This window comes from Urocitellus parryii, chromosome 4, assembly GCF_045843805.1.
Source record: "Urocitellus parryii isolate mUroPar1 chromosome 4, mUroPar1.hap1, whole genome shotgun sequence".
NCBI classification, from domain to species: Eukaryota; Metazoa; Chordata; class Mammalia; order Rodentia; family Sciuridae; genus Urocitellus; species Urocitellus parryii.
In genome coordinates, this window is record NC_135534.1 from 60320127 (window position 1) to 60335065 (window position 14939).

The 14939-nt window shown below is 34.4% G+C and overlaps 1 protein-coding gene and 2 pseudogenes across 1 annotated transcript; 1 reads left to right on the top strand and 2 right to left on the bottom strand.

The window, feature by feature from the left end:
* Window positions 1-52: 52 nt before the first annotated feature.
* LOC113177651 (olfactory receptor 52N4) lies at window positions 53-1018 on the bottom strand. Its single transcript, XM_026382207.2, has one exon. It carries the CDS (start codon window positions 1016-1018, stop codon window positions 53-55), a length of 966 nt encoding a protein of 321 aa, XP_026237992.1.
* An 8610-nt stretch (window positions 1019-9628) lies between these two features.
* Window positions 9629-10577, bottom strand: LOC113177652 (olfactory receptor 56B1-like; annotated as a pseudogene).
* Window positions 10578-13959: 3382 nt separating this feature from the next.
* Window positions 13960-14635, top strand: LOC113177653 (CDC42 small effector protein 2 pseudogene; annotated as a pseudogene).
* The last annotated feature ends 304 nt before the right edge of the window (window positions 14636-14939 follow it).

Here is a 14939-nt window from a genome sequence, read left to right on the forward strand (position 1 = left end):
AAATTTTAGATATAATTATTTTCTTCTCTTCCACTTGCACATGCTTATTTATTTATATGTTGTGTGACTTGGTGTCCTTAGAACCTGAAAGGATCCTCATGACACAGTCTCGTATCTGCTTAGTTTTCACCCCATAGACAACAGGGTTCATGGTGGGAGGCAAAAGCAGATAAATATTGGCCATGATGATGTGACAAGATGGAGGGATTGTGTGGCCTCCAAAGCGATGGGAAAAGAAGGAGAAGAAAGCAGGACTGTAGGAGAAGACGATGGCACAGATGTGGGCGGTGCAGGTGCTGAAAGCCTTTTGCCGAGCATCTGCTGAGGAGAGGCTGACCACCGCCCGGAGGATCATGGTGTAGGAGACTGTGATGCACAGGATGTCAAAGCCTCCAATAAGGAGGGCTACCATTAAACCATAGATGGCGTTGACCTTGACATTGCCACAGGATAATTTGGCTACAGACATGTGGTCACAGTATGTATGAGGGATGACATTGCCCCTGCAGTAGGGAAGGCGCTTGGTGAGGAAAGTGAAAGGAGTAATGAGCAACACCCCTCTTAGGAAGGTGGCCAGCCCAACCTTTCCAATGACATCATTGGTGAGGATGACTGAGTAGCGCAGAGGGTAGCAGATGGCCACATAGCGGTCCAGGGCCATAAGCATGAGCACCCCAGACTCCATTCCTGTGAAGGTATGGATGAAGAACATCTGGACCAGGCATTCATCAAATCCAATTTCCTTGAGGTGAAACCAGAAGATGCAGAGGGCTTTAGGGATTGTGCTAGAGCACATGACAAGGTCAGTTAGAGAAAGCATAGCCAAGAAGTAGTACATGGGTCTGTGCAGGGAGTCCTCATAGCGGATGAGGTAGAGGAGTCCACAATTCCCAACCACAGCCACTACATACATGGAGCAGAATGGGAAGGAAATCCAGATTTGCATGTCCTCCAGGCCTGGGATCCCATTAAGAATGAATGAAGCTGGGGTCAGATCTGTTTTATTCAAGATCAGCATCATCAAGTTAGTATGGTCATGAATCAGCTTAAGTTATGTGAGTTTTGCTGAAATAGGAAAAATGTACAGAAAGCATAGGTTAAGGTTACTGTCCCATCAACCAATTTTTTTAAATTACACATTTTAATGATGCTGTTCTGTCCATCTACAACTACCAAAGAATTTTTTAATATAAAAAATAAATAAATAAAATCATATTGCTGGGGAAAATAAAAGACTTTGTTAAAGCATAAGTGCTCAAGATGCATAGTTATATTTTCTTCTCATCATAAGCCAATTTTTTTTTGAGTGGCCAAGGAACAGCTTTGTTTGCTTGTTATTTGTTGTTAGTTCATTGATTCATTCAGTAAATTCTTCTTATGCAGTCTGTTTTTATCACCAACAATGAATCTACATTAATTATTTTAGAGACTGATTCACATTACATAATTCGTAACCAAGTATAATAAAAATTTTTTGTTAGACTACCTGATTTAACTCTTAATTATTGTGCATACTCACTGTGAATGTGAGCTTAAAGCAGATTGCTTTGATCACCTCATTGATGGCCAAAAAACATAATGACTTATGCCAGACATTGTGGTGTGAATCAAGTAATCCTAGCAACACAGGGAGACAGGAGAATCACAAGCCAACCTCCACAATTTAGTGAGGCACTAAGCAAGTTAGTGAGACCTTGTCTCAAAATAAAATATAAAAAGGGCTTGGAATGAAGCTCAGTAGTTAAGTGCTCATAGGTTCAATCCCTAGTACGAAAATAAAATTAAAATTAATGATTGACATTTATTGTTGGTTACCAAGCACTGTTGAAAGCATTCTAGAATTATTAAATGGCATTTCTCAAATGATACTAGGATCTCACAAGCCAGTGAAATGCTTGAGTTAGTCTTCTCACTTTTTATGATGCATGCTTCTTATCCTTTCCCACATCTAGTCTATGTGCATTTCTAAATTTTTTTCAAAATTAAACTTCTACTCCTAATTGAAAGTTGTTAAAGGTGCTTAACATAAATGAATTTATTAAAAATTAATAAAATCTATGAATGGTAACAGGTAATTTCTTTTACTGTTTCTAAACATCTTCATGTATTATGGTCAGGCATTGACCATTGATAATAATTTATTAAAAATACAATCATGGGGATGGGTTTGGCTCAGTGGCAGAGTGCTTGCCTAGCACATGTGAGGCACTGGGTTCGAGCCTTAGCACCACATAACAAATAAAATTGAGGCATAATGTCCATCTACTACTACCAAAGAATTTTTAAAATATAAAGTATAAATAAATAAAATGGTATTGCTGGGGAAAACTAAAGACTTTGTTAAAGTATAGTGCCATCATTTAATTTCTCAGGATGCACAGTTTTATTTTCGTATTATAAAGCAACATCTGGAAGATAAGTGAGATAAATCACAAGGCAACTTCTTTCAAAAACTGTAAAAAAAAACACAGATTGTACAGATAATTAGTACACTTTTCAAGGGCATAATTTTAGGCTATGACAAAAATCTTAGAGCTATTCCAGTGTCAAAGGAGCACGTGTGTATCTATCCTAGTCTCAAGAAGACCTTTTAGCGAAATGGGCAAATGCTGTAGACCTGAAGCATTATGACAATCCTGACATATCAAAATAGGGAGGATCCTATTCTTTCCTATTTGCTATTTTTCCTACTTACATAAACTGGTATTCTTGGTTTTGTGAGTGATGGACAATCCTCTATCTTTTTGTGTTCCCTTTGCCTATGCTCTTCAAATGTGACCAATTCCTACTCATTATTCAAGAAAAACCATCATCAGGAAGACTAAGATGTCCTTAAGACTTGATAGTGATTCATCCTCTTAATACTCCAAAAATAATGCAGTTACCAACAGCTGTGATGAATGGTAAGAAATCCATTGGTTCAAAAATTATTCTCTTTACTTCTCCTTATCTGATGATACCATAAAAATGAATTCATATTTAGGAATTCTTCACAGTTTAATAAAATCATTTATGTTAAGGACAGTGTCCAACAAACTATCGCTAGTGTCTATCAAATCAAATCACACATAATACATATTTATAAAGGTATCTTTAAAGTAAAAAATAGATGAGTAATGAATGCATGACATGTTGAAATTCACTTTGAGAATTACTAAAATTATAATCTAAGTATTATCACTTAGAGTGCATAAAAGACACTAGAATAAAGAAAACTACAGATTATATTCCTTAAGATTACTGGGAAATATAAATAAATAAATCATTGTCATAAAGTACAGAGAAAAAGAAAACATAAAATGACAAATATATATATATATATATATATATTATAATATTTTTATGTTAGTTTGGGCAAGAAATACAAATCATTCAAACTTCCCATTACAAAACACGATTATAATTACTTTTAAATTACTTATGCAGCTTGAAAGAGTGCATAGAATAAAAACAAAACACAAAGGTTTAAAAATGTATACAGACATTTTTTAAATAAAGAGTATCCCAAAATATCAGGGAGATTATATTAACATTAGACAAAGAGAATTTAAAGGAAAAACACTTGGGTCAAGAGCACTTTGGAGAAATAAAATGTTTGGCATTTTGAAATTAAAGCTAATTATATCAACATGTTTGATTTCCAGGCCTTATAAGATATTTTCATAATACAATTGATGAATGACACATTCACATTCTTATTTTGTGAACACAGAAGGAAAGTGAAAATATGGACTTCTTATAAACCACTCTTAATTTTCTATTTAAGATGAGTCGATTTGTCATAAGCTAAAATGTTAGCCTTGGAATTTCAAGGAGTGTATTAATTTTTATTTTAGAATGAAGCATAAAATTTGGCCTTTTCAACATAAGAAAGGCTTTTCTTTTAAAAACTAAATTTACAAACAAGGTTTTGTCCTTACAACTCAGTAAATTTGTAAATTATATTTTCATTCAACAAATTTTCAGGACTCTTACACATATATTATTAGGTTAAACATACATAGTCTGTACATGTGTACATGTATGTATATATTCACAGAAACATATAAGTAATATGCATTTAATTAAGGTTGCCATAAGAAGTTTATAAAATTATGTTTCAATAATTTATAACTATTTAGTATGAACTAGTCAATAGGGTCACTATTCTTTCCTCCCTCTATACCTTTTTAGTACATTAAACAGTACCTCTTAACTGTAAAGTTCAATACTTGCTTCAAGATATACATTGCATTGTAAATATCATTGCACAAAGCACATTCACAGCTTCTCTTGGATTTAAAGTACTTTATGTAAAGTGTGCAAAATGTTAGATAATGGTCTTAATTATAGTTGTGCAGAAAGAGTAATGGCCTAGGATGGAGCAAAAGATACTGTGGCTATATACTGACCTACATGTATCCAAGTATGAGCAGGTAGTTCTATTACACTTTAAATATGTATCCATGTATCAGAAGCAGACAAAAAAATTAAGGGGAATTTCTGGTTGGTGGTGCAAAACTGTTATCTCCAAGACTCTCAGGAGGCTGAAGCAGGAGCATCATCAACTTAGTGAGACCCTGCCTCAAAAAATAAAATTGGCATAAGTGTGTAGCTAAGTGGTGCAATTGCTCCAGGGTTCAATCTCTGGTGCCACACACATAAACACAAAAGGAATAATAAAATAATAAATAACTCCTAAACAGAAAAATTTTTTGATTACTTGTCCACTTTTCTGAAGTACTTCTAAAATACTAGGTAAACATTTTCTCATATTTACTTGTTATATTGTATGGCTTTGTCACTATAACTGGTCTTTTGCTTACACAAGTTAGTTCCATCTTCAATACATTCACAAAGCTCTCCAGGGTTGAAATTAAAGACTCTAGTATTAACTACAAATGTAAGCAGTTGCCTTTGTAAAACAGACCTAAAACAATTTCAACACATCATTATTTCATTTCTTCTGCAGATAAATTGATTCAGCTCTGCTAAGGTGTGGGCAGAAAAACTGAATTAGTAATATTTATGCATGAGTATTACCATCTAAAATATAACTTTGATGTTATCTGCTATTTGTCCTCATTCTTAAACTCTGTAGGTAATACTTTTTTCTATTAAACCATATTCAGTTATTTGAATCATTCTTCTTTTCATATGAGGTTGCTTGTTCTATTTAGACCTTGCTACACAAAACAAAGACATTGCTCAGTCTTTCCAGAAAATAACCAAGGAAAATTAGACTCTGATTTCAAAGAATAAGGGAACAACAGGTAAAAAGTAAGCAACAGAACTGTTCTCTAGGTTTTTTTTTTTTCATTTCTCCATTTCATGGGAATGATCCACACCTGACATCCATCACTACCAAATAAGTATTTCCTATTTGGATACAGAAATAACATGGATTATCATTGTCACCCAAAGGCAACTGAATTTTAGTACTGGATTTGGGAACACAAACACTTTCCAAGACAATCCAACCACACACAACATTGTCGCCTTCAAATTATGTGAATATAATCAGATTTATTTCTGGAAAAATAATAAGCAATTTGTTTTATATACAACACTCCTCTCCACTTTATCATACAGCTTACAGAAAATAATCTTGTCATTATGCCTCTTTTATAGTTTTGAATACCTTAATTTTTGTGTTGGGCAATAGTAAGCTGAATATAATCTAGTCCAGGTGTTCAGGGTCTTGGTTGAAGAAAAACACAATCCTAGAATAAATGTACATGCACAGATGTTAAACTCTGTATTCTTTTATATGTGTACTAATGAATGGATCCTTGAAAGGATATTGTATGCATGTGTCCCCAAGAGACTATTTCAGAATATCAGAGACACAAATGCTGCTATGGAAATCAACTATGGAAATCAAGTTCTATGGGGAGAGAAAAAGAATGAGACTTTGAATTCATAGTGCCAACATTATGATGAGAAAGGAAATAATATCTTATGTGTGTTTTGTCTCTTAGGAAGTATACACAAGAATGGAAGAAAATAAAAATGTATGTTACTTTAATGAGACTTAATCCTATGGCAGATATGTGTTTGCTTCTTACTGCTTTATGTAAAACAGATCAAAAGTACTTAAGCAGGAGAATGTTTTATGCATCCATACCATAATTAATTTATTAAATCTCTTTCATTATTAATGTAGTACTTTATCCACTTAATTAATGTTTATGGAGATTTTTTTTTTTACTTTCTGAGCTAGGTTAGGGTTTGTGTGAACAGGGTTCCTTGTTAAAAAGTTTTCTTTCATATGTAAGAAATATGAAGGATCAATATTATAGTGGTCTTAAACATCATCAAAACTGAAATTATCGAATGCATATTTTCTTAAATTATCTTAATGTCCTGAAATATATTATTATTAAAGAAAATGGTTAGGTATATTTATACATTAATAAATATATTAATATTTATATGCATTTGTTCTTTTAACAAAATATGATGTTACTGTTTTACAACATAATGGCTACTATATTGATTTAAAGTTATTTAAGTGGTACATTCCAAAAAAGGATTCTTGTGATGGCATATGTGTACAATTTATTTATACATGGCATATATAGATATAAACATTTTGAGAAGAAATATTATGATAAATGAGCATCACTGTGAAACTTTTATGACATTTCTGATCTAATTATTTCTCAAAATAAATTTCTATAGTGTATTAGATTCTCCTTCCTTTCTTTCATGCCAATAGATATCTGCCAAATTGATAATAAACTATAATCATCATTTAATAATGCTACTGATTGCTGAATAAAAATACTGTTTTAGAATTTTATATTGCTAGCAGAGATCAATGTCACATGCCTATAATCCCAGTAAATTGCAGGGATGAAGCCAGAAGATTGAAAATTCAGAACAACTTAATGACCCTGTCTTCAAAATAAAATTTTTAAAAAGATTGGGGATGTAGCTCAGTGTTAGAATGCCCCTGGGTTAAAACCCAGTACTGGAAATGAAAATTATATAAACAAATTTAATGCATTGTGATGGAAGTTGCTTTTATCATTTCTCCTTTTGGGATTTGATGGTAATTGGGTAATTTCAGTAATAAGAATATGATCTAATTGTCTTAATGGTTTATATATGCTTGACAAAAGTACATCTTATCTATACAAAAATGGAAATGTTAACCACTATAGTCCTGTGATCACTTTATAACTAATAGGTTAGGATGGAGAAAAAGATACTGTTGCTATATACCTTATGCAATGTGATATTTTGTTTCACCTATTAGTTGTGAAATGGGCTTTGTTTGTTGTTCTTTTATATGCAAGGATGTTTTTGTTGTTCTTTTTAGTAGAACCTATTTTGATGTACTGATACAAACATGGAATATGCTTGTATTATTCTAATTAAGATCCGTGTCTTATGCTAATTCTAATTATGATCCCTGTCTTATGTATGTACATGATGTTGAGATTCAAAGTAGTGTACGAATGACAAGGGAATGACTCTGACATAACTTTCTTATGTAAATATATAAAAGTTTATTGACTGATCATACTTCAGGACAGCTGGGGGGAAAATCAAGATTAAAGATCATAGTACAAAAAGACATGATAACTAAATAAAACATTTGGTCTTGGATAAAATCTCAAACATGGACATAATTGCCATAAAAGATATTATAGAGATGTTTGTAAAATACAGATGTGTATTATGTATTAGTTTTTACTATAGTATCATGTAATTTTTTTTCGTTTTATGGTTATATTGATCATTGTCTTCATTATTGTAAATACACAGTGAATTATTTGAGTGAACAGGCAGAGTGTCTATGACTTACTTTTAATGAGTTCATAAAAATGGTGCATAAACACATATATAGATGTACACATGGAAATAAAGAGAAAATCATAAAGTAATGGAGCAAAATGTAGATATTTGAGGAATCTCTATAAAGAGTATGCATAATTTCTTGTTCTAGTTTTACATTTCCATTAACTTAAAATAACAACAAAATATAAACAATTTAAATTATGTTATAGATAATATAGCAGAAAATAAGTTATTTAAAATGTTGTGTTTTGTTCAGGATTCTGTGATATCTGCTGGTAGCTTCTAAAGTTGTATTCTTTCTTCATTTAAAATAAATAACTGTTTATTTTCAAATTCTTATTTTCTAAAGAAAGCCCTTCAATTTGAATACACTTCAACTCTAGAAAACCTGGATCTGAACCTGGCAGTCTACAGGGAGACAGGGAAAATCAGACCATGTGAGAAGAGAACAATCCTCTCCCTACCCAACCTCTCTCACACAGAGACACATGTATGCACATAGAAACACACACATACAAACATAGCCCCACACACTAGAGGAGAGACTATGTAGCTTAAAGGGACTGGATGTAAGTTAGTTCTTATGAATTTCAAACTGCCAAATCAAAAAAATGAGTTGCACTCTCCCTGGGTTCTATGATAAACTTCTATAAACTGTGCTAGGTTATACACTTTAGGCTGATGTGGGATGAAGTGAGATGCTGTTCCTTAAACCAGAGAAGCCTCTTGGTTTCCACACTCAGGACAGTGGTGTAGAATAAATGCTCTTCAATATGCATCCACAATAAACAAACACTTGGGTGACTTTTGCTTGGTTTTCTTTTCTGTAACAACATCATGGCTTACTTTGAAAATCCATGGTTTACACTCCTTACCTCTTCTCACAATGTTTTCTTCATTTTCTTTATGCTTTGCAGCATTTTATAGGCCCTTGCATATATTCATGATAGTTTTGATTCTTCTGGACTGTAGTGTGTACATTTTTGTACTGGGATATCATGCCATCTTTGGTTATAATGTACAAATAAAAATACAGAGAAAGTCTGTCATCTCTGTTTTATTTATTTCCCTTAGTTCCCCTATTTATCGTGGTAATGCTTATTTGGGAGAAACTGAAAATATCAAGCACATGTTTTCTTAAATTATCTTAATGTCTCGAAATACATTGTCATTAAAGAAAATGGTTTCATAGATCCATAAAATGTCATGTCTTTTGTCTTTATTGTATTACCTGAAAAAATATTCATGTCTCACAAAGAAATAGATTAAGGCTAATAAAGGAAACTCTTCACATTATTTTCATCATACCTGAGACTCATGTAGAATGACCCTTTTTAATCTAACTGAAAGGAGTGTAACAATACATAATATATGATACATTTTCTAGCTACTGGTAGACCTGAACACCAAATTAATATTCATATTTCAATATATACCTTGTAAAATATCCCAGCTACTTCATGATAGACTCTGAGTCTATTCCAAAAGAAAGCAGACAAGATCAAATCCAAAGCAAAGCAACACAGGTCAGATTGAAATATAAGATAAAATATGTAATGCCTTATTTCTTCTCTTCACTTGTTTTAAGATTATAAAAAGAGATACAATAACATTCTGAGAGTATGACATGTAATTCATGCTCCTGTCACTTATTTCCTAGGTTGACTATGTGCACTTTTCTTTCTTGTCTTTTCAGAAGCTTTCACAGTTATTTATGTAAAAACATGAACAAAAAGGATCTGAAAGGCATGCACCCACTCCTCTGTCCTCTTTGGAAGTCTAATATACAGTATAGAAGAAGCTAAAGTTCATGTACACCAAGGAGAAGATTTGTAGTGTCTTACTTCTTTCTTAAATGTAAGCAAAACACCTTCTGGAAGCCTTCTCTAAGTTCTCTGTTTCTAAGTGCATAAACCATAGGATTGAGGGAAGGAGGAATGATGTTGTGCAGTACGTTGAGTAGAACTGGAATCAAAGCATTCTTAGCCTCTGCCAGGTGAGTTACTGAAACCACTACAACAGCCGTGTAGAAGAAGAAGATGAGGATGAGATGGGAGCTGCAAGTGCTCAGAACTTTGGAGACAGCTTCAGCAGAGGTCAGCCTATGGACAGAGCGCAGAATCAGAGAATAGGACAATACAATAAGACATAGATCACTCCCCATTCCAAGCCATACCAGGCCTTGACAAATACTATTGGGCCTCCTATCATCACTAGCAAGGCTTGTCACCCCAAGATGAGAGCACAGGCAATGTTCAATTTCATTCCTGAAACAGAAATGACGCTGGGCTGCAAGTACAGGCACTGGAATGACAAGCCATTTCTAAGCACCATGAACAGGGTAGCTTTGATGATAAAGGAATTGGTGACAATTAGAGGGTAGCAAAGACGATGACAAATAGCTACATATCTATCAAAAGCCATGCACAGGAAGACACCAGACTCCATGCCTAGAAAACTGTGAATGGCATAAATCTGAACAAAGCACTCTGGGAGGCTAATGGCCTTGGCATCAAACCAGAAGATGGCCAGGATCTTTGGCATGATGGTGGTTGCCAGGCCCATGTCCACCACAGAGAGGATGCCCAGGAAGAGGTACATAGGCTGTTTCAGAGAAGGTCCTGGTAGATGGTGGTGAGGATGAAGATGTTTTCACCAATTGTAGAGACAGAGCAGTGCCAAAACAAGGAGAGACAGTGCTGACAGCTGTGAATGTCTGGGAATCCCATCAGAATGAACTCGGAGACCTGGAATTTGGAGCTATTGGAGCCCTTGAAAGATGCAGACATTTTTCTATGAGAAAAGAAAAAAAAATTCAGCGTTGTTATCTCTGAATATTATCATTATTAAACATTATTTTTGAACTCTCTCTGTATAGATTGGGGCTATAGCAAAATGACTGTTCTGGTCTATCTCTTACCATAATTTAAGGTGAATTATAAGAAAGTTCTAGGATTTTAGCAAGAAAGGAAACTTAAAAGTCACAGTTTTGGGACTGAGTGTGCAACTTGGTGGCAGAGTGCTTGTCTAGCATGCATGAGCCTCTGGGTTCCATCCCCAACACTGCCAAGACAACAATAACAACAAAGACAATTATTACCTTAAGTATCTAGAGAAACATATCATGAATCTCAAATATCCTTTTGTATCATATTCAATTATCCCATGCTATAATATTTATTTAATAATTCTAGCCTTTCTCCAACTTTTTTATTTTTTCCAAAACTTTTGCAATTATTTGGATGTGCTTGTTTTCTTCATATTTATCCCAAGGTTCCTTTACTCAGGTGTTTATTAACTAATAATAAATAGACTTTTAGAGTGGAATTATCAATGGGTAATGAAATTTTTTGGCCATTTCATTACAAGTTGATTCCATTGATGCTTTATTCTAGTCTACAAAAATTTTGTAATAATAAACTTCAGTGACTTGCAGAAATAAACTATTTCACAGATTGGGGGTAGAAATATTTCCTTTCATAATATTTTGTGAGCCCATCTGAGGAGATAACAAAATAATTGCTTGACAGGAAATCAAGTGATGGAAGATGACTATTTCAAATAAGAATCACATAATGGCATAGATCTTAGCACTTTTTCCCCCTAGTTGAGTCCTAAAAAACTTTGAAAAGTGGGATTAAGTGTAAGCAATATGTTTTTTTTTAAAAAAAATCATTGTGTTAAGAACAGTAACTATGATTTCCATCACCTTAAAATTTTTAGTGCATGATACAGAATTGTTGATGATAGGTATAATGTTGAACAAAAGGTTTCTGAGATTTGTAACCACTGAGTAGGAATTTTATCCTATCTAGCAAGATGACGTATCTATCATATTGAGAAAACTGTCAGGGGATGCTCAGAATTGTTAAAAAGTAAATAACTAGACTCATTATCAAAATTAGACTTATTATCTTTCCTCAGAAATTCTTGCTTTTCATATTGTCTTTATCTTGTAAGGTCACCCAACCAGTCAAGTCCGAAACAGGTTTTGAGATAAAACAGTCTTCTTTTTCTTTTCCAGAAATTAGATGAGAATTCCAAAAGAGAACTGGAATGGGAATCATTTGGTTATGCAAAACCTGCTACTTCTGTGAAATGCTTATTTATCACTTTATAGCCTCATGTTGCATAGCCTTTTCTCTTTGATGTATTCCCATTTGTTTTCTTTTTTTAAGCTACATGTTTTATCTATTTAATTTATTTACTAATCATAGACAAATTGTAGTTGTATTTATTTGTGGGGCACAAAGTGTTGTTAAAATTTTTAATACATTGTGAAAAGATTAAGTTAAACATATTAATGTACTCATCACCCAAAATATTTAATATTTAATATATAATATTAAATAAATTTGTAATATTATTTACAAATTTATTCTCAGTGATTGAAATGTTCAGTAATCAATTATTAGTCATATTCAGGATTCAGTTTAATTGACCTAAAAATCAGAATTATTTCTCCCATCTAACAGAAGTGTTGTCCCCTTTTTCCCTCAGCTGCCCATTTCCCTAACATGCAGTCTCTTGTAAATACATTTATACACTCTGCTTTTAGGAGTTCCATTGTTTTAGATTCCACATGAGAGAGTTTGCAGTATTTGTCTTTCTGTGTTTGGCTTATTTCACTTAGCATAATGTTCTCTAAATCCATTAATATCACAAAAGGCAGATTTTCTTCTTGAAGTTGAAGTACTCTTTGTTTGTATATATCACTCCTCTTTATTTGGACTTCTCTTGATGGGCACTTAGATTGAATCCATAACTTGGCAATTATAAATAATGTGGAAATAAACATGAATATTCAGATATCTCTTTGAAATGTTGACTTAAAACCGTTTGTGTACATACCCAGAATAGGGACTGCTGAATCATAGAGGAATTCCATGTTTAGTTTTCCCCATATTCTTCTAAATGTTTTTCCCTGGTTGACATTTGTTTCTCCCTAGTGATCCAATTAAGAGAAGGAATGAATCTGAGCTTACAGAAAAAGCATTGCTTGCCATTTTTTTATTCCCAACCCTTTTTATTATTTTTTAATAGTTACATATGACAATATAATGATTTTGACATTTCATACATTTGAATCAAATGGGGTATCATTTCTCATTTTTCTGATCGTACAGGTTGCAGAATCACATTGGTCATACAGTCCTGTATATACATACTGCAATAATAATGTCTTTAACAATTCACGGAATTTGCAGGGAAATGGATGGCACTAGAGCAGATTATGCTCAGTGAAGCTAGCCAATCCCTAAAAAACAAATACCAAATGTCTTCTTTGATATAATGAGAGCAACTAAGAACAGAACAGGGAGGAAGAGCAGGAAGAAAAGATTAACATTAAACAGAGACATGAGGTGGGAGGGAAAGGGAGAAAAAAAAGGGAAATTGCATGGAAATGGAGGGAGACCCTCATTGTTATACAAAATTACATATAAGAGGTTGTGAGGGGAATGGGATAACAAACATGGAGGGAAATGAATTACAGTAGATGGGGTAGAGAGAGAAGATGGGAGGGGAGGGGAGGGGGGATAGTAGAGGATAGGAAAGGTAGCAGAATACAACAGCCACTAATATGGCAGTATGTAAAAATGTAAATGTGGATGTGTAACCGATGTGATTCTGCAATCTGTATTTGGGGTAAAAATGGGAGTTCATAACCCACTTGATTCTAATGTATGAAATATGAGATGTCAAGAGCTTTGTAATGTTGTGAACAACCAATAAAAAAAAAAATTAGATTCCAGGGGCAGCGAGCCTGGGTGGGGAGGGCGGGGGCCAGGAAGCGTCGAGCGCGGGGAGAGCGCGGGGACTGTAGGAGCCGAGGAGCCAGAGGTCAGAGCGGCTGCAGCTGGAGCAAGCAGATGAAACAAAGGCGACAATAGAGCCAGTTTTGAGTGTGTGGATTTTTGAATGAAACCTGGAACCCAAATGAGAAGAAACCTTCAAGGAACAACTTCTATTGATAATGAGTCTGCAAAATCATCTGTGTGCATACATATGGAGTGTTCTCATTTCAGATTTAGCTGAATGAATGGTTCATTCATGAGGAGTGGGTCTCACTAAGTGGCTTAGGGCTTCTCTAAGTTGCTGAGACTGGCCACATACTTGGAATCCTCCTGCCTCAGCCTGTCAGTTCACAAGGATTACAGACTACCCGTTATAGGCCCTGGGTCAGGAGAGCAATTTTGTACCTTCCTGCTGGTTCAGAAACAAGTCTCTGTAGAACCAGAAGCAAAGAAAAGGAAACAATCTGACTTTTTTCTTACACTGACTATATGTAAGATACTTGACTTCCAAGAACAAAGGCAATGAAATACAATTTTTGTTTTGATTGAATATTCATCATATTGAGGATCATACTTTGTGGAGCTTCCTGAAGTGAGATTTGGAACCTTCATTGGTGCTCATTTATACCTTGGACTGTAAGCATGAGTGAATTCTGGTTGTGTTTCAACTGCTGTATTGCAGAACAGCCTCTGCCTAAAAGATGACGACGGATTGACCGAAGCATGATTGGAGAGCCAACCAACTTCGTACACACTGCTCATGTAGGATCAGGAGACCTGTTCAGTGGGATGAATTCAGTTAGCTCCATTCAGAACCAGATGCAGTCCAAGGGAGGGTACGGAGGTGGTATGTCTGCCAATGTGCAGATGCAGCTTGTGGACACGAAGGCAGGATAGCCCTGGGTCCTTCCACAGTCATTGTGAATTTCTATATTTTTCTGTCTACTATAATTATTTTTGTCTTGTGATTGCATTTATTTTATTTTTAATTACAAAAAAGAGGTTCGATGGCATCTTATTCACCCTCTGTGATTACTCCAGTGAGATGCTGCTGTTCTGCTCTGAAGAAGATACTTTCAAGAGGATCCCGCCTTTTCTCCACTGGCGTGCATGCCTTTGGACTCGTGGACTGAGTTCTTTGGATCGTAGCTGAATTTTCAACGTTTAATCAATGTGGATCTGATCTTAGCATGATTTTTATTTGTTTTCGTGAATGCTAGCACCATTTTGTAATTTTTTCCATTGTACACATTTTCTTTCCACCTCCAACCCCCTCTGCCTTATGATTTCACTGGTAAACAAAGATCTGCTACTGCTAACTTGTCACTATGTGTGTATATTTTGGAAGATGTGAGA